This window comes from Bos taurus, chromosome 15, assembly GCF_002263795.3.
Source record: "Bos taurus isolate L1 Dominette 01449 registration number 42190680 breed Hereford chromosome 15, ARS-UCD2.0, whole genome shotgun sequence".
In the NCBI taxonomy this organism is placed as follows: domain Eukaryota; kingdom Metazoa; phylum Chordata; class Mammalia; order Artiodactyla; family Bovidae; genus Bos; species Bos taurus.
The window spans coordinates 77249227-77273915 of record NC_037342.1 but is presented as its reverse complement, the minus strand read 5'-3'; the positions used below and the strand labels follow the sequence as shown (position 1 = coordinate 77273915).

At 51.6% G+C, this 24689-nt stretch overlaps 2 protein-coding genes across 3 annotated transcripts; both read left to right on the top strand.

Moving 5' to 3' along the window:
* The first annotated feature begins 413 nt into the window (after positions 1-413).
* Positions 414-12839, top strand: RAPSN (receptor associated protein of the synapse). 2 transcript variants are annotated; one of them, XM_010812856.3, is made up of 8 exons: positions 414-738; positions 1302-1640; positions 9062-9220; positions 9744-9842; positions 9920-10042; positions 10602-10700; positions 11941-12140; positions 12516-12837. In XM_010812856.3, the coding sequence occupies exons 1-8, from the start codon at positions 547-549 to the stop codon at positions 12586-12588; spliced, it is 1284 nt and encodes a 427-aa protein (XP_010811158.1). In that variant the 5' UTR covers positions 414-546; the 3' UTR covers positions 12589-12837.
* A 4589-nt stretch (positions 12840-17428) lies between these two features.
* PSMC3 (proteasome 26S subunit, ATPase 3) lies at positions 17429-23541 on the top strand. The gene is made up of 12 exons (NM_001192184.2): positions 17429-17691; positions 17931-18014; positions 18653-18778; positions 19191-19295; positions 19454-19516; positions 19758-19895; positions 20310-20453; positions 20573-20721; positions 21599-21695; positions 21908-22053; positions 22856-22937; positions 23381-23541. Exons 1-12 carry the CDS (start codon positions 17614-17616, stop codon positions 23489-23491), a joined length of 1323 nt encoding a protein of 440 aa, NP_001179113.2. The 5' UTR covers positions 17429-17613; the 3' UTR covers positions 23492-23541.
* Positions 23542-24689: the final 1148 nt, after the last annotated feature.

Below are 24689 nucleotides of genomic sequence, written 5' to 3'. Positions count from 1 at the left end.
TCATTGGGATGGGGTGGGCCTGTGCGCAGGTATGTGGCTTCAGTGGCCAGTCACTCACAGAAGCAGAGCCGGGGAGGGTGGCTCTGGGGATGGTGATGTGGCGGCAGAGGAGGGCTCAGAGCTGGGCATCCACTCCAGCCTTCCTGCCGCCCATGTGCCCAGCTTTATCCCTGCTTACTCCAACTCTCAGGCTGCAGGGAGAGCCTGCCCTGCCAGGGGGGCTCGGGGCGCCAGGGTCAGAGGTGCTAAAGAGATGCCCGAGGGGGTGCCCGGGGCAGGAGGGGGCGGGCACCTTCCTCCCAGCTTGGGGGCGGGGGCGGCGGGGGCCCGCGTGACCTTGTTGCTGACATTCCTTGGCGGCCACGTGGCCTCAACTGGCAGGGACAGCTGCGCACAGGACCCGGACCGGCTTTGTTCCCGGGGTGGTGCCCGCTCTCTGTTCGGGCCCTGCGCCTGCTCGGGGCTGGGTGGGCAGCGGGCACCAGGGGTGGGGGGGTGGTCCCATGAGAGCCTAGAGGCGCGGGGCCACCGGGGGTCTCTGGGAGGATGGGGCAGGACCAGACAAAGCAGCAGATCGAGAAGGGGCTCCAGCTGTACCAGTCTAACCAGACGGAGAAGGCGCTGCAGTTGTGGATGAAGGTCCTGGAGAAGAGCTCAGACCTCGTGGGGCGCTTCCGTGTGCTCGGCTGCCTCGTCACGGCCCACTCAGAGATGGGCCGCTACAAGGAGATGCTCAAGGTGGGAGCGCGGCCAGGCTGGGCAGGTGGGGCCCAGCGGGGTTCTCCCAGGCTTCCCGGCCCCCTTCCGCCTCCTCAGACTCGCCCGTATCCCCCAGGCTGGCGGTCAGGGCCTGAGGCTCTGAATCCTCCGCATCTCAGGCCCTGGCTCTTGGATGCTCTGTCTTGGCTTTGGATTTGGGCCCGTGGCCTTGAACTTTGGTGTCTGAGGTTCTCAGCCTCGCAGTGTGAGGCACTCAAGGCCAGGTCTCAGAGTCGAGGTTCCAGTCCTCTCCTGTGGGGTTCTGAGTCTAAGCCTGGGGAGGGGGGCACTGGCTCCAGGTTCGAGGCTGGGGGCCTGGGCAGGTGGTGGAGACTGCAGACCAGTTTCGGGATGAAGTTGAAAGCGGGGGGTCTGGATTTGGGAGGTGAAGGCTCCCGGGTTGCAGCTTCCAGTCTGGCTGGGGAGCCCAGCGCATATCTGAGGCTAGGGGTGGGCGCTCTGGGTCTGAGGCTCTGGGCTGGGGGGTGGGGGGCTTGGAAGGGCGGAGACTGAGCGCCCCGGCCCACCCCCACGCTGGGCAGTTCGCTGTGGTCCAGATCGACACCGCCCGGGAGCTGGAGGACGCCAACTTCCTCCTGGAGAGCTACCTGAACCTGGCGCGCAGCAACGAGAAGCTGTGTGAGTTCCACAAGACCATCTCCTACTGCAAGACCTGCCTTGGGCTGCCCGGCACCAGGGCAGCCGCCCAGCTTGGAGGCCAGGTCAGCCTGAGCATGGGCAACGCCTTCCTGGGCCTCAGTCTCTTCCAGAAGGCCCTGGAGAGCTTCGAGAAGGCCCTGCGCTATGCCCACAACAACGACGACGCCATGCTCGAGTGCCGCGTCTGCTGCAGCCTGGGCAGCTTCTATGCTCAGGTCAAGGTGCGCCCCGGGGCCCCCGGGGGAGGGTGGTGGAGGTCCCAGCTCCCGGAGAGCCTCCGAGGAGCCGTGCTCCCTGTTGCATCACTGGGTTCAGTCCTCCCATATCAGTAGGGACGAGGCAGATGGGAGTCTGAGAAGAGAAAGACTTGGCCGGGAGGAACAGACATGGCCGGGCTTCCCAGATGGCACTAGTGGTAAAGACCCACCTGTCAATGCAGGAGACATAAGAGATGCAGGTTCGATCCCTGGGTCAGGAAGATTCCCCTGGAGGAGGGAATGGCAACCCACTCCAGTCTTCTTGCCTGGAGAATCCCATGGACAGAGGAGGCTGATGAGCCACAGTCCACTGGGTCGCAGAGTCAGACGCAAGTGAGGTGGCCTAGCGTGCAGAGATGTGGCCAGGCATGGCAGAGTCAAAATTCAAGCTTCAGTCTGCCTGACTTCCTGGGGGAGTGGGAAGCTCCTGTGTGAGGACAGGCCTTAAACCTGTACTTTGCTGTGTTTGCTGTGGGATCTTAGGCAAGTCACTTCTCTCCAAGCCTATGAAATGAGGGCGAATGGAACCCGCCTTATAACACGGTCGTAAGGATTCATTCATCAAACATGTACTGAGCATCTATTGTATGCCAGGCACTGTTGGTCAGGATACAGCAGTGAAAATAACAGCCAAGTGCCTGGGCTCACGAAGCTTGCTTTCTAGCTGGGGGAGGAAGGTGAATAAATATAATCAGCAAAGCCAAGTATACAGCATGGTGGAAAGTGCTTAGGAAAAAGGGGAGCAGGGAAAGGGGGTTGGAAGGGCTGAGGAGGGGGTGTTGCAAGTTCAAACAGGGTGGTAGGGGTGATGTCTGATGACTTGGAGAAGAGAGGGTGAGCCATGCAGAAATCTGGCGAAAGAATGAAAAAGGGAATGGTGGAAGCACAGCTCTGCTTTTGGGGGAGCTTACCTTGAGTATTCCAGGAAGGGTGGAGGCCAGTGTGGCTGTTGCAGGTATGTGAGAGGTAGGAGGTGGTGGGATCCGGGGGGTTAGGGGAAAGGGAGATAGAAGGGAGAAGAAACTGATGGAGCCAATGACCTCAGGCTTCTGGCCCTGAGCCTTTGCTCTCCGTCCTGCAGACATCCAGGCTGTGCTCGGCCCTCGGGGCATGTCAGCCCCTGGCACATAATAATGCCTAATAAACCTTGCGAAAGTCAAAGTGTGAAAGTGTGGGTCGCTCAGTCATGTCTGACTCTTTGAGACCCCATGGACTGTAGCCCACCAGGTTCCTCTGTCCATGGAATTCTCCAGGCAAGAATACAGGAGTGGGTTGCCATTCTCTTCTCCAGGGGATCTTCCCAACCCAGGGTTCGAACCCACATCTCTTAAGTTTTCTGCATGGGTAGGTGGGTTCTTTACCACTAGCCCCACCTGGGAAAGCAGTTGGGTGTGAGGAAATGAGAGTCATCCATGGATTGATGGATCATCCTTCATTTGAGGATTTTGTTTGCAGCAATAAGACATCTGGGGAAGCCATTCTGTGAGATCAAATAGGATTGGAGAGAGATAGGGGTGTTTTAAAACCTTTTTTTATTATGAAGAAAATTAACCATACAGGAATGCATAGAGGATGATATAATGAATCACCATATACTGGCTACTTATATTTAACAATTATTAACATTTTGCCATGTTTGACTTAACATATTTTTCACTGAAGTCTTATGATATAAAATTATATCACATTATATCCCATACATTATGGGACTTCCTTGGTGGTTCAGTGGCTAAGACTCTACGCTCCCAGTGCAGGGAGCTGGGGTTCAATCCCTGGTCAGGGAACTGGATCCCGTATGCCGCAAGTAAAGACCTGGAGCAGCCAGATAAATAGTTTTTTAAAAAAATTATAGACGTCACGAAATTTTACCACAAAGTAGTTCAGTAAGCATTTCTGAGAATAAGGAGACTATTTTCTGATATAAGGACACTTTATTATATAATCACAATACTATTCTCACACACACCATGGTGAACAATGATCTCTTAAATTTCTCTGTTTATCCTGAAAATACGCCTTAACGCTCAGCTTGTTTGAACTGGAACACAAGCAAGAACCACACACTGCAGTGATTATTATGTCACTTTCAATAGAAAGTTAATACACTACTCTTTATTCTCCATGATTTACTGAAGAAGCCAAATTAATTTATATTCCATCTCATTGTCTCATTGCTTCCTCAAGGAGTCACATAAGCTGTTTCTTTGTCTCCATTACTCTCTATGAACGAGAATTTTAAAAATGACTTGGTAAGATCTAGGTCACGCATTTTTAAATTTTTTTTTTTTAATGTGGAGCCTTTATTGAATTCGTTACAATATTGTTTATGTTTTGGTTTTTCGGCCACAAAGCACATGGGATCTTAGCTGCCCGACCAAGGGTTGAAGCTGCACCCCCTGCGTCGGAAGGGGAAGTCTTAACCGCCGGATCACCAGGGAAGTCCCGTAGGTCGTTCATTTCTGGTGAGAACCTGCACAAGCAGGTCTGCGTGCTTCATGAGACACCATATTGACGTCCGAGCAAGTAACCGCCCGATCCCATTGCTTTCAGCTTTGCCTTCTTCCTTGCAGGACCAGCAGCTTACTTTGTGGGGTGACACTTGGTGAATATTCAGCTCAGCAGCAGTGTTCTCCATAATGGTTTGAGCATTTTTTGGCGTCTGTTGCCTGAATCAGTTCTGTCAACTCTCACGAAACGGTGACTTCCACGTTCTATGATGCCTTCTGCAATTGTTAGCTGGGATTTTCCTATAAATTAATTAAAGCTAGCTGATTGCTCTGAAAAGCAGTTCCTAAAGGAAAGGTAGATAAATCCTTTGTCCCTCTCCTTTAATTGCCATGTTTCAGGATAACGAGCTGATGTGATAGTTGACTCCAACGATCACACTTGTTTTGCTTCCTCTTTTTGGTATTTCATCATGAAATCTTGGAGTTAAAAAAATATTCAGTAGTCTTCAGTCATTTGCAATCATTGTTGCTTTTGATACTCACGTTATCTTAATTTTAGTCAGGGGAATTCTCTTCAGCATGACCCCTATGTCCTTTTGACGAGACTTCCTTTAGTTCTTTGAAAGAAAGCATTCTTGTTTTCTGGCACAATAGCCTGTCCCATGGTATTGTGTAGAATCGGCCCTTGGTATTCTCAGGGGATTTGTTTCAGGATCCCCAAGGACACCAAAATCCAGGAATGCTCAAGCCTCTATATAATATGGTGTAGTATTTTCATAGAACCTACATATATGGCTGCAGTGGGTCTTAGCTGTGGCACATGGGATCTAGTTCCCTGCCTAGGGATCAGACCCGGACACCCTGCGTTGGGAGTCTAGAATCTTACCCACTGGCCCACCAGGGAAGTCCCCCCTCCTATATTCTTTAAATCATCTCTTGTTGTTGTTTTAGTCGCTAAGTCGACAGGCCCACGGACTGTAGCCTGCCAGGCTCCTCTGTCCATGGGATTCTCCAGGCAAGAAGACTGGAGTGGATTGCCATTTCCTTCTCCAGGGGATCTTTGCCACCCAGGGACTGAAACTGCATCATTGGTAGGCGGATTCTTTTAGACTGAGACACCGAGGAAGCCCAGATTATTTTTAAAACCTAATACACTGTAAGTGCTAGGTTCATAGTCAGGTGCCTGGCAACTTCAAGCTTTGCTTTTTTGGAACTTTCTGGATTTTTTTCCCCTAATATTTTCAAGCTTTGATTGGATGTGGAACCCTTGGGTACTGAGGGCCCACTATATTTCCTGCTCCAGACTGGTAAAGCCCGGATGTGGGCTCTCAGGATGCTCATTGCCACTGGCTTGTTATTGCTACTAAATCTCCTCGGTTTCGAGGACAACTGGACTTCATACTGAAATCTTCAACTCAAGCTTAATGTTTCAGGATTTTCTTTATTTCATACTTGATTCTTTTTTTCTCTTAGGCTGAAAATCTTGGTTTCTAAAAACATAATTAAATATTTACTTTATCTTACAAAGTACACAAAATAATTTCAAAACACAATATACCACTATTGCTGAAAAAAAAAAAGACAAATGAAGTTTAAGACTTCTCTGCTGTTCTTTTGTCTTTATAATATATCCCACTATGGTTGAACTGTTCAAGTGTATGTTAAGGTCATTTGAAGTAACACTTGTTCTGTATGGTTCTATTAATAAGAGGTTATATAATATATTATGGCAATTATGAAACCATCATAATATATTATAATATACCTTAATTATATTTTAATTAATTATAATTATATTATAATTTTAAATTATATTTAAATCATATGTAATAATTATCTAATAATTATTATATTGTAATATAATTATATAATAATGTGTAGAATATATATAATATATAATATAAATATATATATAAATCTAAATAATTATACAGATATATATAATATATGATACAATTAATACATAATATATATATAATACGGAGAAGGCAATGGCACCCCACTCGAGTACTCTTGCCTGGAAAATCCCATGGACGGAAGAGCCTGGTAGGCTGCAGTCCATGGGCTCGCTAAGAGTCAGACACGACTGAGCGACTTCCCTTTCACTTTTCACTTTTACACATTGGAGAAGGAAATGGCAACCCACTCCAGTGTTCTTGCCTGGAGAATCCCAGGGACAAGGGGAGCCTGGTGGGCTGCCATCTATGGGGTCGCACAGAGTTGGACACAACTGAAGCGACTTAGCAGCAGCAGCAGCATATATATAATATAATATATAATACTTAATATAATTATATTATAATTCTTATAATATATTATTATAATATAATATGTAATATATAATTATTATAATATAATATATGATATATGATATGATTATATTATATATGACAATTATAATTATATATTATATTATAATTATATTATAAATTATATATAATTATGTTATATATTATAATTATAATGTATAAAATTATATTCATATAATTTTATATTTAATTATATATTATATTTATAATTATATTACAATATTATATATAATGTTTATATTATATTATAATTATATTGTATATTCTATTTATAATTATATTTATATAATCATATATTGTATTCTTATATTTATATTATAATTATAATTATATTATATATTATGATAATTATATTATTCAGTTCAGTTTAGTTGCTCAGTCATGTCTGACTCTTTGCTACCCGATGAATTGCAGCATGCCAGGCCTCCCTGTCCATCACCAACTCCTGGAGTTCACTCAAACTCATGTCCATCGAGTCGGTGATGCCATCCAGCCATCTCATCCTCTGTCATCCCCTTCCCCTCCTGCCCCCCAATCCCTCCCAGCATCAGAGTTTTTTCCAATGAGTCAACTCTTCGCATGAGGTGGCCAAAGTATTGGAGTTTCAGCTTTAGCATCAGTCCTTCCAATGAACACGTAGGACTGATTTCCTTTAGAATGGACTGGTTGGATCTCCTTGCAGTCCAAGGGACTCTCAAGAGTTCTCCAACACCACAGTTGAAAAACATCAATTCTTCGGTGCTCAGCTTTCTTCACAGTCCTACTCTCACATCCATACTATATTATTATAAGAGTAATATATTATATTTATATTATAGTTATATAATATTATATTTATATTATAATCATGGCATATTTAATTATATATTATGGTTATATTATAATTACAATCATATTATAATTAAATTATATTTATATTATAACATAATATAACTATATTACATTGTATTTATAATATATCTATAGTTATAATTATATTAAATTATATTATATACATTATAATTATTATATATACAATACAATATAATATAATTATAATATGATATAATATATGCTATAAAATATAATATATATTATATTATATATTAACATATATATAATTATGTAAATATACATTATATAAATATAATATATTTAATATAATAAACATACATTATATAAATATATGTTAATATATAATATATAATTATATATAATACATTAATATATTATATTATTATAATTATATAATACTATAATATAATATAATTATATATTATAATTAAAATTATACATTATCTATTATATATAATTATATATTATATAATTAAATATATAATAATATATTATAATTATTATATGATTAATTATATATTAATTATACTTAAAATTAATTGTAATTTTATAATAATATACACTTAAGGTTATTTGTTTCCATTTTTTAAAAATATTTATTCATTTATTTGGCTGCACCAGGTCTTAGTTGTAGCACGTGGGATCTAGTTCCCTGACCAGGGATCGAACCTGGGCCCCCTGCATTGGGAGCTGAGTTAACCACTGGACCAGCAGGGAAGTCCCTTGTTTCCATTTTCCAATCTTAGGTTTTTTTAAATTAAATTTCCTATTTTTAAGTCTGTAAAACATTTACATGGCTTCGAATTAAAAAGTACATAGTACATACCAAGTTTATTAGAAACAGGTTTATATTGGGGTTACCGAGAGTTTTCTTTGGGTCATATTAGCTTGTTCGATATCAAATAAAAATTCAAGTAGGTTTTCTACAAAAAAGAAGAGAGAATCGGGGTTGTAGTTGAATGGGACGTGAAGTCAAAGGTGGTTGTTTGATTTTAATTTTTGCTTTTCACGTGAGGTAAGAAATGCCAGATGGTGTTTTTATGGTGATGGGATGACTCAGTAGAGAGACTGGGGAGGGGTTCCAGAGCCCGCCTGGAGGGGGTTTATTTAATTTGACGGAGCAGGGAGGAGCAGGAGTGAGGCAGTGTGGAGTCAGGGCCGCTGGGTTTGACCGAGAAGGCGAGAGAGGGAGCGCGTCTCCGATTTCCTTCTGTTTCCTAACGGAGTGTATGGTGAGGTCATGTGCTCATAACTGGCAGGTTGAGAAGACATTTAGAAGTCTGAGGAGAAGGGAAGGGGGAGAGGATGATTTCTTTGCCTCAGTCAGTCTGTCCTATGTTCTCGGAGCTGACTCTGCTGGCAATCCGTCATCCAGCCTTCAGTGATGACAGGCCGCCAGGAGGCAAACTCCAGCGGGGGGTCAGGGTGGGCTCTGACAGCCCCACCACCACCCTTCTGTGCATCTCTGAAGGCCAGGGGCCCAACCGGGACTGGCTGAGAGAAGCCAGTTGCCTTTCTTGCTTCTGATTCTCATTCATTCATTCAGCAAATACTTTCTGAGCCAGGAACTGTGCTAGGCTCTTGGCAAACGTCGGCAAACCAGATGAAAACCCTTACGTTCATGAGCCCACCCCTTTGCAGGGCTGTTCCCTCTGCGTGAATCACGGTTTTCCTGGACACCAGAATAAGTGAATGAATGAATGAACGAGCATGCAGTGGAGCGCTCCACTTAGGGGCAGCTCCCGCCACTCAGCATGCGCACTCCCATCCCGGCCCCTCCCTTTGTCCCCTGCAGGACTACGAGAAGGCCCTGTTCTTCCCCTGCAAGGCTGCAGAGCTCGTCAACGACTATGGCAAAGGCTGGAGCCTCAAGTACCGGGCGATGAGCCAGTATCACATGGCTGTAGCGTACCGCCTGCTGGGCCACCTGGGCAGCGCCATGGAGTGCTGTGAGGTGGGCGCAGCGCCGGCGGGTGGGCGGAGCACGGCGGTGTGGGCGGGGCCCGGGCCCGGGGCTTCCTCCTGCCTACCCAGTCCGCTGAGGCCCCCCAAGTCTGGCTCCTGCCCCCCTCTCTATGGCTGAGCCCCTGGAGGATGTGCTTGCTCCCCTTACCCCATCTGCCCCAAATCTCATTCCCTTATAGTCTGTTCTCAACGGAGGGGGCTTTCCTTTGTCCCCCGGCCCAATACCCACTCTGTGGGACATTTGTAAGTTGGAAGCGAGCCAGTCTGGAGTTCCACCGACCTAGGTAGGAATCCCAGCTTTGCCACTTAATAACCTGGTGACCTCGGTCAAGCCACTTCCGCTCTCAGAGCCTCAGTCTCCAGGGCTGTCAATCCTCAGGGGTTCGGTACACGGGGACTCAGCACCAGGAAAGGGGTACCGGGCTCCGAGGGTGTCTGAGGGGCCCACGGGGTGAGGATGCCTCTAGGGTGGGGGGCAGACGCGCAGGCCTGAGGGTCCGGCTCCGTCACAGGAGTCTATGAAGATCGCGCTGCAGCACGGGGACCGTCCGCTGCAGGCTCTCTGCCTGCTCTGCTTTGCTGACATCCACCGGAGCCGTGGGGACCTGCAGGTGAGGTCACCGGGACGCAGGGGGCGGCGGTGCGGGCCAGGCCGGGCCTGATCCCAACCCCCAACCCGGCTGCGCAGACAGCCTTCCCCAGGTACGACTCCGCCATGAGCATCATGACCGAGATCGGGAACCGCCTGGGGCAGGTGCAGGTGTTGCTGGGCGTGGCCAAGTGCTGGGTGGCCAGGAAGGCGCTGGACAAGGTGAGGGGGATCCCTGTCCTGCGGCCAGCTCTCCCCAGCGCTCCCACAGGTCAGCCAAGGGTGTGTGGGTCTGCTTCCCGACTGGGCTCTTTCAGACCCTTTGTCCAGTATCAGCCTCACCCCACATCTGTGAGGCCAGGGCATCCCAGGTCACTTTCCAGGCTCAGAGCAGGGCGTGACTTGCCAATCACCCAGCTCGTAAAGGGCCAGACCTGGCATTGGAACTCAGACGCTTGAACTACCTCCTATGATTTCACATGGAGTAGGAAACCCAGGGCAGTATTCTTGCCTGGAAAATTTCACAGGCAGAGGAATCTGGCGGGCAACAATGGGTTGCAAAGGGTCGGACACGACTGAGCGACAGAGCCCGATTTCATAACCCCCTGTGAGATAGGAGTGTTCTTCCCATTCTGTATCCAAGTAAACTGAGGCAGCTCAGGCCAGTGTACCCCAGTCTCTTTCTCTCCCCAGCCCCGTCCCTCCCTGCCCTTCCTTCCCTACAAGGCAAGGTCTCTGTCCGACAGCCCTGCCTGCAGCCCTGCCCTATCTCCCCTTCCAGGCCCTGGATGCCATTGAGAGAGCCCAGGACCTGGCCGAGGAGGTGGGGAACAAGGTCAGACCTGATTCCGTCTGCTGGGTCTGGAGTCAAGAGCCCAAGGTGGGATCTAGGGTGGATGGGGAGACCCTCCCACCAGCCTGCTCATGCCCTGAGTCCTTCCTGATCTCCAGGAGATGCCCCTAGTCACTCCCTGACCCTGGCTGTTTCTCCTCCACTCAGAGAGCACTTGGGGGGTGCGGGCAGGGTGAGAGTTCTGTAGCTCAGGGGACATCAGAATTCCTCAGTGGTTTCTTTCTCTCTTTTTGGAAAGTTTCTTTCTTTCTGGCTGCGCTGGGTCTCCACTGCTGCTTGGGCTTTCTCTGGTTGCGGTGCACAGGCCTCTCCCTGCCCAGGTGGCTTCCCTTGTGGAGCACAGGCCCCAGGGCACCTGGGCTTCAGAAGCTGTGGCCTCCCGGGCTCTGGAGCACGTGCTCAGTACGAGTGGCGCACAGGCTTAGTTGCTCCGTGGCACGTGGGATGTTCCTGGATCAGGGATCGAACCTGCGCCCCCTGCATAGGCAAGCCAATTCTTCACCACTGCGCCATCAGGGAAGCCCCCCGTCAGAGGTTTCTTGATGGTCATTAAGACTCTGCCACTGAGAGGGAGGTGGGCACCCCAGGGCTCTTCTAGCTGTGGGTTCCAGGACTCACTGGCTTCCTGCAAGGTGGGTACAGCGAGCCGCCTTTTACAGATGAGGAAAGTGAGGCTCAGAGAGGTGTTCAAGGTCCCACACCTGGTAACTGACCTGTGTTAACTCCACAGCCTGTGTTCTTCCCACAGTCTATGCAGCCTCTTCAAATTTCATCATCCTATCCAAACCTTTTGAAAATAGCCTCAGAGTCTTCTAGAAGATGCGCCTTTCTCAGAGATCAGGGCACAGTCCTGTCAAAATGCCAAATACACCTGCCTTGGCTGGACAACAGCTGCTCTGGCTTACCCAAATATCATCAGAAATGTCGATGAGCTGCTGTGGGTATGCAATGAACAGAAACAGGAAAGCAAATTAACGAGTAGGGCATCGAGGCAGCAGATCCGGTCAATAAAAATCCTTCAAAAACATGAGGTCCCCAGTCGCTTCTAGGAGTAAGGATCACTGATTTCGCCAACCCCCTCATTCTGCATGAAGGGAAGCTAAGGCCCGGAGAGGGCCAGATGTTTTTCCTAGGGCCCTCAGCAAGGCAGGAGCGCGGCAGGACAGGGCCCCCGTGTACTGAGCAGCCTGTGGCCCCGGGCGGACAGATGGCGTCTGGGGGCCGCTGCTCACCGGCACTGACCTGGTCTCGTCCGCCCCCGCTGCAGCTGGGCCAGCTGAAGCTGCACTGCCTGAGCGAGGGCATCTACCGCAGCAAAGGGCTGCAGCGGGAGCTGCGCGCCCACGTCGTGCGCTTCCACGAGTGCGTGGAGGAGGCCGAGCTCTACTGCGGCCTGTGCGGCGAGTCCATCGGCGAGAAGAACAGCCGTCTGCAGGCCCTGCCCTGCTCCCACATCTTCCACCTCAGGTGAGCGCCCTGCCGTTGGGCCCTGGGGGCTCCCTGGGGCTAATCACACTTAGGCGGTGCTTTTGGGGCCTCCTGGGTGCCTGTTCTAAGAGTTTTCTGTCTAATCACTCATCAAACCCTCCCGGCGGCCGTGTTTTTCTCCCCAAAGAGACCACAGAGAGAGAACTCTCGAAGGTTATGGGGGAGCGGTGACCAGGGCCACAGGTGCCTCCGCCACCCACGCCTGACCCCTGGCCCAGGCTCTGGCCTGCAGGCCTCCCCAGGCACAGGGCCTGCAGGGCTGCCTGCCGCGGGGAGGGGAAGAGGGAGCTGGTCCAGGGTGGGCAGCCAGGCCGGCCAAGCCGACAGTGCCCTTTGCACCAACCCCCCCGCAAGGTGCCTGCAGAACAACGGGACACGAAGCTGCCCCAACTGCCGCCGCTCGTCCATGAAGCCTGGCTTCGTGTGACCCAGCAGGTCGTGGACTTCACCTCACCTCCCCTGCTCCTTCTCTGCCATCACGCTGGAGGGCCCCGACCAGCTGAGCCCCCCGCCACGCCTGTTTACTCCTGGGGCAGGGGCCGGCGCGGGGGGGGCCTCCTGCGGCCTCAGTCAGGGCCCAGGGCCTGCCCACCGCGGCTCCGCCAGGCCCAGCTGCCCTCCCCCCTGCCTCTCTGGACTTTGCTCTTTCTAGAAAAATAAAACCGTTTGTACCTCGTCCTGGTGATTCGGACTTTCCCTGCCCACGGTCTGCCCAAGGGTGGGGGAGAGCAGCCGGCTTCCTCAGACACCCCTGTCTCTCTGCACACGTGGACGAGCGCCTCCACCACCCTCCTGGCTCCTCGGGCTGCAGTGGGAGCTGGAGGCAAGATCCTGCTGGAGAGCAGCACCTTTAAGTGCTGACACGTAGGGGTGGGCAGGAGGATGCAGTACAGAGCACACACAGCACACCAGCCACATAGAAAGTCTGTCAGAGGACTCCCCTGGTGGTCCAGTGGATAAGAATCTGCCTGCCAATGCAGGGGACACGGGTTCGATTCCTGGTCCAGGGAGATTCCACATGCCACATGCCACAGGGCGACTAGGTCGCTTCATCAAAACTGCTGAGCCTGCGCTCTACAAGAGAGTACAGGAGAGGAGCCCCAGTCTCTGCAACTAGAGAAAGCCCTCATACAGCAATGAAGACCCGGGGCAGCCAATAAACAAACAGAATAAATGTTATTTATTTTTAATTGAAGGATAATTGCTTTACAATATTGTGTTGGTTTCTGCCATACATCAACATGAATCAGCCATAGGTATACATACGTCCCCTCTCTAAAAAAAAAAAGACTGTTCTAGTCAGCTCAGGCTGCCATAACACAATACCACACACCAGGTGGGTAAAATAATCAAAATGTATTTCCTCGCAGTTTTGGAGATTGGAAGTGCAAAATCAAGGTGCCCGCAGGGTTGGTCCCTGGTGAGGCCCCTCTTCCTGGCTTGCAGACAGCCCTTTCTCAGTGTCCTTGCATGGCGTTTTCTCTGTGCTTATATGTAGAGAGGAGAGAGCAAGATCTCCCTCTCTTTAATCCCATCATGAGGGTCCCACTCTCATGATCTAATCGAACCCTAAAGGAAGTGAAGTCGCTCAGTCGTGCCCGACTCTTTGTGATCCCATGGATAGTAGCCTGCACCAAGCTCCTCCGTCCGTGGGATTTTCAAGGCAAGAGTACTGGAGTGGGTTGCCATTTCCTTCTCCAGGGAATCTTCCCAACCCAGGGATCGAACCCAGGTCTCTCACATTGTAGACAGACGCTTTACCGTCTGAGCCACCAAACATCCCATCTCCAAATACGTCACATTGAGGGTTAGAGCTTCAACGTTATGAATTTGGAGGCAGGGATACAAAATTCAGTGCATAGTAATGATTAATTAAACAAAAATCCATACTGATGTTAATAAATGAACAAATTAAAATCTTAATAAAAAAAGAATGGGATATTTGCATAGTTTCAAAGTACTTCCTCACAAAATACTTGTTAATTTCAAGGGGAAACCCTCACCACGGAGAAGGTTTGTAGAACCAGATTAATCACTGAGTGAGATCGACATCTCCAGTAATGAAACAAAATGAAATCAGCTGCTACCCGCATGAACGGAGTGAGAAACTCAGCGTCTCTTCTGTGAGGCTCCTGCAAAGATGAGTCACGTGAATGTAATCAAGCAGACACGCCAGGTAAACACAAACAGAAATACCCTGCAGGACTTCCTTTGCCGTCCAGTGGATAAGAACCCACCTGCCAATGCAGGGGACACGGACTCGATCCCTGCACTGGAAGATTCCACATCTCATGGAAGCAACTAAAGCCCCCGCACCAGGACTGCTGAGCCCACCTACTGCAGCTACTGAAGCCCGGGAGCCCTAGAGCCTGTTCCCTGCAACAGGAGACTGCAAAGAGAAGCCCATGCAACTAGAGAGCAGCCCCCGCTCACTGAAACTAGAGAAAGCCCGTAACAATGAAGACCTGCCACGCCTAAAGAATACATACATTGATTAATTTTTTAACAGACTGTTAATGCCAGATTTTTTTATTTTTGGAAAGAAATATTCTACAAAGTAACTGTAATCTTCAAAAGTGTCAAGGTCATGAAGCCAGGGAAAAACTGAGAAACAATCCCAGACTGAAAGAAACTAAAGCCCTACAACTAAATACAATGCTTGATTCTGATCTTGATTCTGGACTGAATCCAAGTCTGAATGCAGTCTGTCCTTTAACGCTGTGAAGAACATTACTGGGACAAGTGATGAAATTTGAATGGAGGCTAAGGGTTAGATGGTAGAAACACATCAAGGTTAACCTACTGGTACTGAAGTTGTATTGTGCTTGAGTAGGAAAATGTCCTTGTTTGTAGGAAATTCCCACCAAAGTATATAAGGTGATGTGGTATTTAACCAATAATATTCTCTCAAAAGATGCAAGAAAAAAATTATTTACACTGTATTTTCAACTTTTCTTTAGGTTTTAGATTTTAAAAATAAAAATATATAATTTTTTTAAAAAAGAATAGCACAGGGTAAGCGGTTGAGGAGCGTGGGAGCAGAAAAGGCCCAGGAGGTGCAGGCTGAAACATTAAAGGCTGTGCCAGTGGGTCTGGATGAGAAGGAGGCATTTAAGCAAAGACTTGAAGGAGCAAAGGTAAGGGAGTGAAGCAAGAAAATATCCTGGAAAGAACATTTCAGGACAGCAGAACAGAGTCCAAGGTAGGAGTTGGCCTGGCCTGATCTCCAAGCAACAAGGAGCCGTGTAACTGTGAGCAGAGAGGAAAGGAGTGGGAGTCAAGGTCCTGGAGAAAATTGTCGGGGAGGAAAAAAGCGGTGCTGTGACCCACCTGCCGATGCAGGAGATGTAAGAGATGTGGGTGCAATTCCTGGGTTGGGAAGGTCCCCGGAGGAGGACATGGCGCCCCACTCCAGTATTCTTGCCTGGAGAATCCCGTGGGCAGAGGGGCCTGGCGGGCCACAGTTCATAGGGTTGCACAGAGTTTGGACACAACTGAAGCGACTTAGCACGTAAGCACAAAATCCCCTGCAGGACCTGGGAGGCTGTTTCAGGGACCTTGGCTTTTACTCTAAGTCTCACAGCTGCTGCAGGGTTTTGAGCAGAGGAGTGACATGATCTAACGAGGCTTTAAAATAATTCCCTTGGTTGCTGTGTTGAGAACAGAGTACACAAGACAACTGGCCAGGATGCTTCAAAAATGTCTATGTCATGAAAGACCAAAAAAGATCGGGAGACTGTTCTAAACTGAAGGAGACTGTAGAGACCTGACAACTGACTGCCATGTGTGATTTTTGACTTGATGTTGGATTTTTTTTTTTAAGGCTCTAAGGCATGCTATGGAGATAATTGAAGAAATTTTAATATGGACTGTATATTAGATTTTATTGCCTCAATATTAAATTCTATAGGTATGACAATATACTATGCTATAATGTATTGGAGTTCCATTATTAGAATGTCTTTACTCTTAGGAGACACAAGTTGAAATATTAGAGGTGAAGTAACATGATGTCTGCAATGTACTTTGAAATGGTTCAGAAAAACAGACAGCAAAAGAAAATGCAAATCAATTCGTGACTCTAGGTGAAAGATACATAGGTATTCATTGTCCATTCTTGCAATTTTTTAATGTATTTCGCAGTTTTCAAAATAACAGATTTTAAGAAGTATTTTAGTAGGGGTCCCCAGGGGAACAGATCCCATAGGAGACATATATGTATGTAAAGAGATTTATTATGAGGAAATCGGCTCATACAATTACAGAGGTGGGTAACCTCCATGGCGGGTAGGGTAAACCGGCAAACTGGAAACCCAGGAATGTTGCTGGTTTAGTTTCAGTCTTCATCAGAAGGCCTGAGGTCCCATGGAGCTGCCGGTGTACATTGTAGTCTGAAAGCCAACAGGCACAAGACCCTGTTCAGTTCAGTTCAGTCGCTCAGTCGTGTCTGACTCTTTGCAACCCCATGGACTGCGGCACGCCAGGTCTCCCTGTCCATCACCAACTTCCGGAGTTTATTCAAACTCATGTCCATTGAGTAGGTGATGCTATCCAACCATCTCACCCTTCTCCTCCTGCCTTCAATCTTTCCCAGCATCAGGGTCTTTTCAAATGAGTCAGCTCTTCGAATCAGGTGGCCAAAGTATTGGAGCTTCAGCTTCAGTATCAGTCCTTCCAAAGAGTATTCAGAACTGATTTCCTTTAGGATGGACTGGGTGGATCTCCTTGGAGTCCAAGGGACTCTCAAGAGTCTCCTCCAACACCACAGTTCAAAAGCATCAATTCTTCAGCACTCAGCTTTCTTTATAGTCCAACTCTCACATCCATACATGACCACTGGAAAAACCATAGCTTTGACTAGATGGACCTTTGTTGGCAAAGTAATGTCTCTGTTTTTGTAATAAAATGTCTAGGCTGGATCATTGAAAAAGCAAGAGAGTTCCAGAAAAACATCTATTTCTGCTTTATTGACTATGCCAAAGCCTTTGACTGTGTGGATCACAATAAACTGTGGAAAATTCTGAAAGAAATGGGAATACCAGACCACCTGACCTGCCTCCTTTAGGATGGAGGAGCAGCCTGTGAGCAGCCTGATTAGGACTACATTTCCCAAGGACCCTGGGTCGTTTCTCCCTCCGCTTTCTATTTCTTTTCCGCCCCAGGTCCCGCCCCTCTGGGCGTTCCAGCCAGTGGCGCATCCTCCTCTCGCTGTGGCACTAACAGGACGAGGGCGGGAACTTTTCAGCAGCCGCGGGGGCGGGTCCTGTGGCCTGCGCTTCAGCTTTTGAATCCGAGAAGCAGATTCGCCGCCGCAACGCGGCCCAAGCTAATTTTTTTCAAGAGTCAGGACTTGTTGACGGAGTCTCACTAGTCAAGAGCAGACGTAAAGAGAGGTAATATTGATCTCTCCCTGCGGCTGCCGCCCGGTGTAATCTTCAGGCTGCTCCTCCGAATGGTGAATCTGCTGCCGAAACTCGAGAGTCCGGTGACTCGGCAGGAGAAGATGGCGACTGTGTGGGACGAAGCGGAGGTGCGCGCTGGCGGTGCTGGAGCTCGGGCCACGGGGAGACCCCGCTGGCGGGAGGGGAGGCGGTGGCTGCGGGGGTCAAGGTCGAGCCCGGTCCCGGGATTGGGGCCGCTTGGTATGCGGTCGCGACTGCATTCTGGGTTTTTTGGCGCATAGTGGGTCAATTGAGGCAGAGTTGGCTAACTCACAGTGCTGAGTTAACTGCCTTGAATTTAAGGGAAAAAAAATTATTCTTTTCGCAGCAAGATGGAATCGGGGAGGAAGTTCTCAAGATGTCCACAGAAGAGATCATCCAGCGCACACGGCTGCTGGACAGTGAAATCAAGGTGGGCAGTGAAGCCCCCTCTCCCTGCCCGCGTCCCCACACACAGGGCAGGCCCTGGTGCTCTCACGTCGTCCCCAGCCTCCCTCGGAGAGGTGTGGGGGCCGCGGTTTCCTCCTCAGACCAGAAAAAGAGAAAAGAAAACGAAGTTTTAAAAGGGAGGGGGAGAGGGCCAGGGTGGTGGGAGACCAGGCTTGAGAGAAGGAATGGTCTGACTGCCGTTCCCAGGCTTTTCAGTATTCCTCTTGAGAGTCTGTCTTTTAAGAAACCCCCATTTTACAGATGAGCAAACTGAGGCTAAAAGAGGGTTTTTGTTGTTTTGTTTTGTGTTTTACTGTGGTGAGGTATGGAGCCTGTAAGGAAAGGCAGAACCTGAAACCCGTATTTGCTCAACTCAAAGTCTGGCTCTTTTCCCTCGACTACAACTGCTTCCCCTGGAGGTCTCCCGACAGGCCTCCTGTTTCCACAGGAGGTTTCCTGCTGGTTGTGGACACAGTTAGGCTGAGCATTCAGAGAGCTTCGAGCTGAGTGAAGGGGTGCAGGAGGGTTCCTCCGGCTGCCTGGATAAGGTGCTCCAATTAAGTGGCCCTCAGATAAGCTAAGGTAAGGCTGAATGTTTCCTTCCATTCACCCTCATCCCAGATCATGAAGAGCGAAGTGTTGCGAGTCACCCACGAACTCCAGGCCATGAAGGACAAGATCAAAGAGAACAGCGAGAAAATCAAAGTGAACAAGACGCTGCCGTATCTGGTCTCCAACGTCATCGAGGTGTGTGTGTATGTGGAGGGGAAGAGGGGTCAGTGGGGCTTGGAGACAGCCTGCCATTGGGGAAAGAGTGGGTGGGCCTTTTGAGGCCTAAATTGCATGTAGGATCTAAACCTCTTAGGTTCTCCTCCCCGCTGTAAGTTTTTAGGGGAATATACAGGCCTGAAAAGGCATCGGAAGCTTCGTGTTTCTTTTTCTACTGGGTATTTTTCCTCAGGGGGTAGATGAGCTCTGAGCAGAGATCACGCTAAATCTTCTGATTTATTAACCGCACCTTTGCTGGGCTTGGGGCTAGGCTGAGGAGTGAGGTAGGGATGGCGAGCCCTGGGAGTGCTGAGGTTGTCTAGGCCCCAGAAGTTCTGGGCTCTGCAGAGTACAGGGGGGCTGAGCAAATCTGAGCTTCTTTCTTTCCCAGCTTCTAGATGTTGATCCTAACGACCAAGAGGAAGATGGTGCAAACATTGATCTAGACTCCCAAAGGAAGGGCAAGTGCGCAGTGATCAAAACCTCTACGCGGCAGGTGAGGCTGGCACAGCAGGAGGAGCTGCAGAGCATGAGAGGGGGATGTGAGGCTGGCACAGCAGGAGGAGCTGCAGAGCATGAGAGGGGGATGTGGGACAGGACTCGGGGGCCTACCTGAGGGCAGTGACTGAGGCTGCACCTGGAATCCTTCTGCAGACCTACTTCCTGCCTGTGATTGGCTTGGTGGATGCCGAAAAGCTGAAGCCGGGAGACTTGGTGGTGAGTGGTGTCCCTGAGCCCAGGCGGGCCTTTTCCAGCGAGGTTTCTCCCACTGCTGAGCCGAGCCCCTGGCCCCGGCCCGGTCACTGTGGGTCCTGAACATTTGCGGAGCTGCCTGCCCTTTGATTCTTGTGTTGCCCGGTCCTGTGGCTCTCCTTTCACCCTATGGACACCTGTCCCCCAGTCACTTAGGTAGACCTTGAGCTGGGACAGAGCTGAGGTTTCCATGCTGTGTCCCCAGGGTGTGAACAAAGACTCCTATCTGATCCTGGAGACCCTGCCCACCGAGTACGACTCGCGGGTGAAGGCCATGGAGGTGGACGAGAGGCCCACGGAGCAGTACAGTGACATCGGGGGCCTGGATAAGCAGATTCAGGAGGTGAGGGAAGCCCGGCACCTCACCAGCCTTTTGTGTCTCTCTGCTTCAGTGACCAGAGCACTTTTCCTCCCATGCCTCTTATCCTTGCAGCACTCTAGGGAGGCAGGGAAGAGGCCATAAAACAGTTTAGAAGACTGAGCTCTGGAGGGTCTGAATGGCTTGCTTGGGATCTCAGATGGTTAGGGCCAGAGCCAGGACTGGAGCTCAGGCTCCTGTTCTTAACCCGTCCTTCTGCTCTGTCCTGCTGTTCCGGGAGTCCACCGGCAGCCTTGGTGGCAGTGAGCGTTCTGTGTCCTCTGGATGTGGGGCAAGGAGACGGCGGTGGCCCCGAGTTGAGTGGGAGGGCTACAGAGAGGGTTAGGCTGTGGGAGCCCACAGGGTTCACTGTCCTCACCCAGGTCTTCTTCCTGGCAGCTAGTGGAGGCCATTGTCCTGCCAATGAACCACAAGGAGAAGTTTGAGAACTTAGGGATCCAGCCCCCAAAGGGCGTGCTGATGTACGGGCCTCCAGGTACAGGGAAGACCCTGCTGGCCAGGGCCTGTGCTGCGCAGACCAAGGTGAGTGCCTTGGGAAGGATGGGGGGAGATGGGTGGGAGCTGAGACTCAGCTGGGTGGGCTTGAATCGAAGGGGCCTCTTGTTGCGCCTTTGGCCTGATTCTGTCACCCTCCACCCCAGGCCACCTTCCTGAAGCTGGCCGGCCCCCAGCTGGTGCAGATGTTCATTGGGGATGGTGCCAAGCTAGTCCGGGACGCCTTTGCGCTGGCCAAGGAGAAAGCGCCGTCCATCATCTTCATAGATGAGCTGGACGCCATCGGCACCAAGCGGTGAGGGGTGCGGGGTCCCACCAGGTTGGGTCTGGAACCCTGCTCTTCCACCCTGCTGCCTGCTCGCCCTGGGATGCTGGCGGCGCTCTCCATGTGCTTGGACTTCTTAGTGCTCTTCTGACTAGCCTCCCTGCTTCATTTCTTTTCCCCCACCATCCTTTCTCCTCACAGTTGCCAGCAGGTTCCTCTCAAAGTTTCACTGACTGGCTCCGCCAGCTCCTCATGCAGACAGAGCCTGCTTTCCCCTTCCGCGCCTCCCCACTGTTCCGTGGCATAAATGCTGGGCTTGCCACGGCCTGTGGGGCCCTGTGTTGGTGCCCCAGCTCCCCTCCAGCCTCACCCTGTCCCTGCCCTCACCTCCCCACCCCACCCCCCCCCGCCCTGGCTTCCTCCAGGCGGCCCCTCGGTTTGCAGGCCCGCTCGTTGGCAGAGATTTGCTACCTGCTCTTTTCTTTCTGGAATGTGCTTTTCCTTTTCCCCTGATCTCTGCTGGTCGGTTGCCCAGTGATGTGTTTTCAGCCCTCAGATCTCAGCCTGAGGGATATTTCCTCGGGGACAGCTGCCTGGGCCCCCTGTTCCATGCCAAGTCTGGGCCAGATCTCTCTATTTCTTCTGAGTTTTAGTTCAGTTTGTGATGGCACCTTCATCGGGGGCACAGGCCAGGCAGCGGGTTTTGCTCACTGTTCTGTCCTCAGTTCGGCACCTGAGCCCAGGAGCTCTCACATCTGACACCATTTCTGTGCTGTCCCTGGGCTGGGGGCCCCCAGGCTGAGCGGGACTCCTCTCCGCCCCGGGATGGGTTGGGTTGGGCTTCTGGAGGAGCAGGGGAGGGCGTCCCCCGAGCTGTGGCCTCACCAGTGTCTCCTTCGGGGCCCAGCTTCGACAGTGAGAAGGCCGGGGACCGGGAGGTGCAGAGGACGATGCTGGAGCTGCTAAACCAGCTGGACGGCTTCCAGCCCAACACCCAAGTGAAGGTGGGTGTTGTCTTCACAGGGGAGGAAGGGGCGCTGAGAGGTCAGGGGTCTTCTGTTGTCTCACTGGCGCAGCTCGAGTTAGAATTAGAGGCGGTTTTGAATATCCGGTGCCGTCTCACCTGACCCGGGCTGCCTCCTTGCCGGTCGTGGCCATGCCTGTCACCTGTCTCTGAAGCTCCCTCCTCATTCAAGCGGCCGCGTCTCCTTCTCAGGTCATCGCAGCCACCAACAGAGTAGACATCCTGGATCCTGCCCTGCTCCGCTCAGGCCGCCTGGACCGCAAGATCGAGTTCCCCATGCCCAACGAGGAGGCCCGGGCCAGAATCATGCAGATCCACTCCCGGAAGATGAACGTCAGGTGCGTAAAGTCACGAGCGAGGCGCTGAGACCTCAGGGGCAGCAGAGCCATCCCAGTCCTCTTCGTACTGAGCCTGCCCGGGCTTCCCCTCTCCCTCCACCTCCCATTCACACAGCACTGTCCCCGCAGCGGCCTCCCTTTCTCTCAGGTGCCTGACCTGACACAGAACCTTACTGGGGCCCAGGATCCTTAGCGTTCACCTGCACACACACCCCCTGCCCCGGGATCGGAAGGCGTGCCAGCCCGGGCCGTTTCCTGGCCTCCTCTGCCCTAGCAGGTGAACACAGCCCAGCCTGGCCCAGGGGAATGCTGCCAGGGGCCAGGCAGACCTGGTTCAGATCTGTGTGCCCGTCTGCAGGTGGCATAAGCCTTGGTTTTCTTCCTGGGACTTGGGGGTGAGGGCTGCAACCTCCCGGGGTTGTGATAATGTCCAGTGCAATGCTTGGCGCAGGAGGTGAGTCGCCACAGCACTGTGCCAGTACAGGGCCCGCCCGCCTGAGACAGGCAGACGGCTGTCTTCTGTCTGCACAACCTTCTGCTCCCCCCAGACTGGATCCTGGGGTCCAGGTGCATCTCGAAGGCTGGAGACACTAGAAATGACTTGGTCTAACCTACTCTGACCTCCCTGCCTCCTGCCTCCCCCCTGCCCTGTGCAGAGGGACGGAGGGACGAGGCCCAGTGGGGAAGGGACTCTTCCGTGATCCGGGCGAGTCGACCTCACTGCCTGAGGGAGCGTGTGGGGGATAGCTGCTCTTCCTGGCCCCTCCCCTCAGTCACTGAGTCTCGCCCTACCTCCCCACAGTCCTGACGTGAACTACGAGGAACTGGCCCGCTGTACGGATGACTTCAACGGGGCCCAGTGCAAGGCAGTGTGTGTGGAGGCGGTGAGTGCGGGCTGCAGAGGGTGGGCGCTTCACACCACCTCCCTGCTCAGGCTGGTGGAGGCGGCCGAGGGAGGGGCTGAGAAGGTGGAGGCCTCCGGGAGCTGGACCAGGGCGTGGGGAGGGGCCAGAGAGCCTATCTGTTCTGGGGTGTGGGGAGGGACCCAGAGCCTGTGTCTCTGTCTGGGGGCTGGGGCGTGGGGAGGGACCCAGAGCCTGTCCTGGGGTGTGGGGAGGGACCTGAGAGCCTGTATCTCCGTCTGGGGGCTGGGGCGTGGGGAGGGACCTAAGAGCCTGTATCTCTTGTCTGGGGGCTGGGGCGTAGGGAGGGACCTGAGAGCCTGTGTCTCTGTCTGAGGGCTGGGGCGTGGGGAGGGACCCAGAGCCTGTCTGGGGAGCTGGGGCGTGAGGAGGAACCCAGAGCCTGTCCGTCTGTCTGGGCGCAGGGCATGATCGCACTGCGCAGAGGCGCCACGGAGCTCACCCACGAGGACTACATGGAGGGCATCCTGGAGGTACAGGCCAAGAAGAAGGCCAACCTGCAGTACTACGCCTAGGGGCCTCCTGCTGGCGGACACGCGCAATAAAGGATGCTTCCCATTCCTGCTGCCTGTCTGTCTCACCTTCCTGGGGCCTTGGGTAGAGGAGTCGGGGTGTATGCCGGAGGCCCTTCCCTAGGTGCTGCTGCTAGAAACCCAAGCAAGCCATGGGCCTCAGACCAGTTGTCAGGGCGGGGCCCCCTGGCAGGGATGGGTGTGCGCCCCAGCTGCTCCCTGGGGTCTTCTGGCCTCCAGACCCCTCTGACTGCACACTCCCTACCCCGCCTCTCAGTCTGAGCTTCTGAAAATTCTTGTTAACCTGCAGTTTGCCTGAGGGGCCTACACAGAAGCCAAACCAGTGTTTCCCTTCCTTTTGAATCTTGGTGCTCTGGCCCTCGACCTTGCTTCCTGGTAAAGCCAGGCTCTGGGCCTTGGCTCCCTGGTTCCTGGCTGCCAAGCCTTCTATTTGTTTCCACGTCCTGGTTCGCTATTGGCCCATTTCCTCCCGCTGAAAAATGAGCTTCAAGCAAGATCCGGTGAGAGCCCTTCTAGGCCTGACCCTGCTCACCCGGTGTCCTCTCCCACCCCTGGTCCAGCCCCCCGCCCCGTCCCTGTGACGCCCCACATCTGCTGGTCATCTGCCTGCCACCCTTTCAGCTCTGCTGCCTGAAAGCTGACCGGGTGGTTCACCGCTGGCTGAGGGCTCGGCGGGGACCACATGTTTTGCGGATCTTATGCTTAATTGTATCTAGTTAATCTCAGCCACCAGTAGGGCAGCCCTGTTTTATGGATGCATCTGAGCAGCTGGGCCAAGACCATGCAACTCTTAGACGGCATAGCCAGGATTCAAACCTAGGGGTGAGCATAAAGCCTACTGTGTTGTCGTCAGCAGGTTTGGCCATCCCCCCACCCCCACAAACGGCCTGTTAAAACAGCAACCCTTCAAGAACCCCCATCGGCTCTCACTTGCCCCCTGGCAAGAGCCCCCTACCCTCTTCCCATCCTCTCTGAGGGGCCGTGCCCACAATCCCAGAACTACTGACTGCTGGCCAGTCTGGAGGCCCCTCCCTCTCCCACTGCCTCCAGGCCGCCAGCCTGGGTCAGGGGGTACCCTCACTGCACACTCCTTGGTGATCAGTCCCACTGACTTCCACTGCCCGCCCCCCCCCCCCCCCCACCGCATTCCAGAGGAGCCCCAGCACAGCCTCTGATAGAG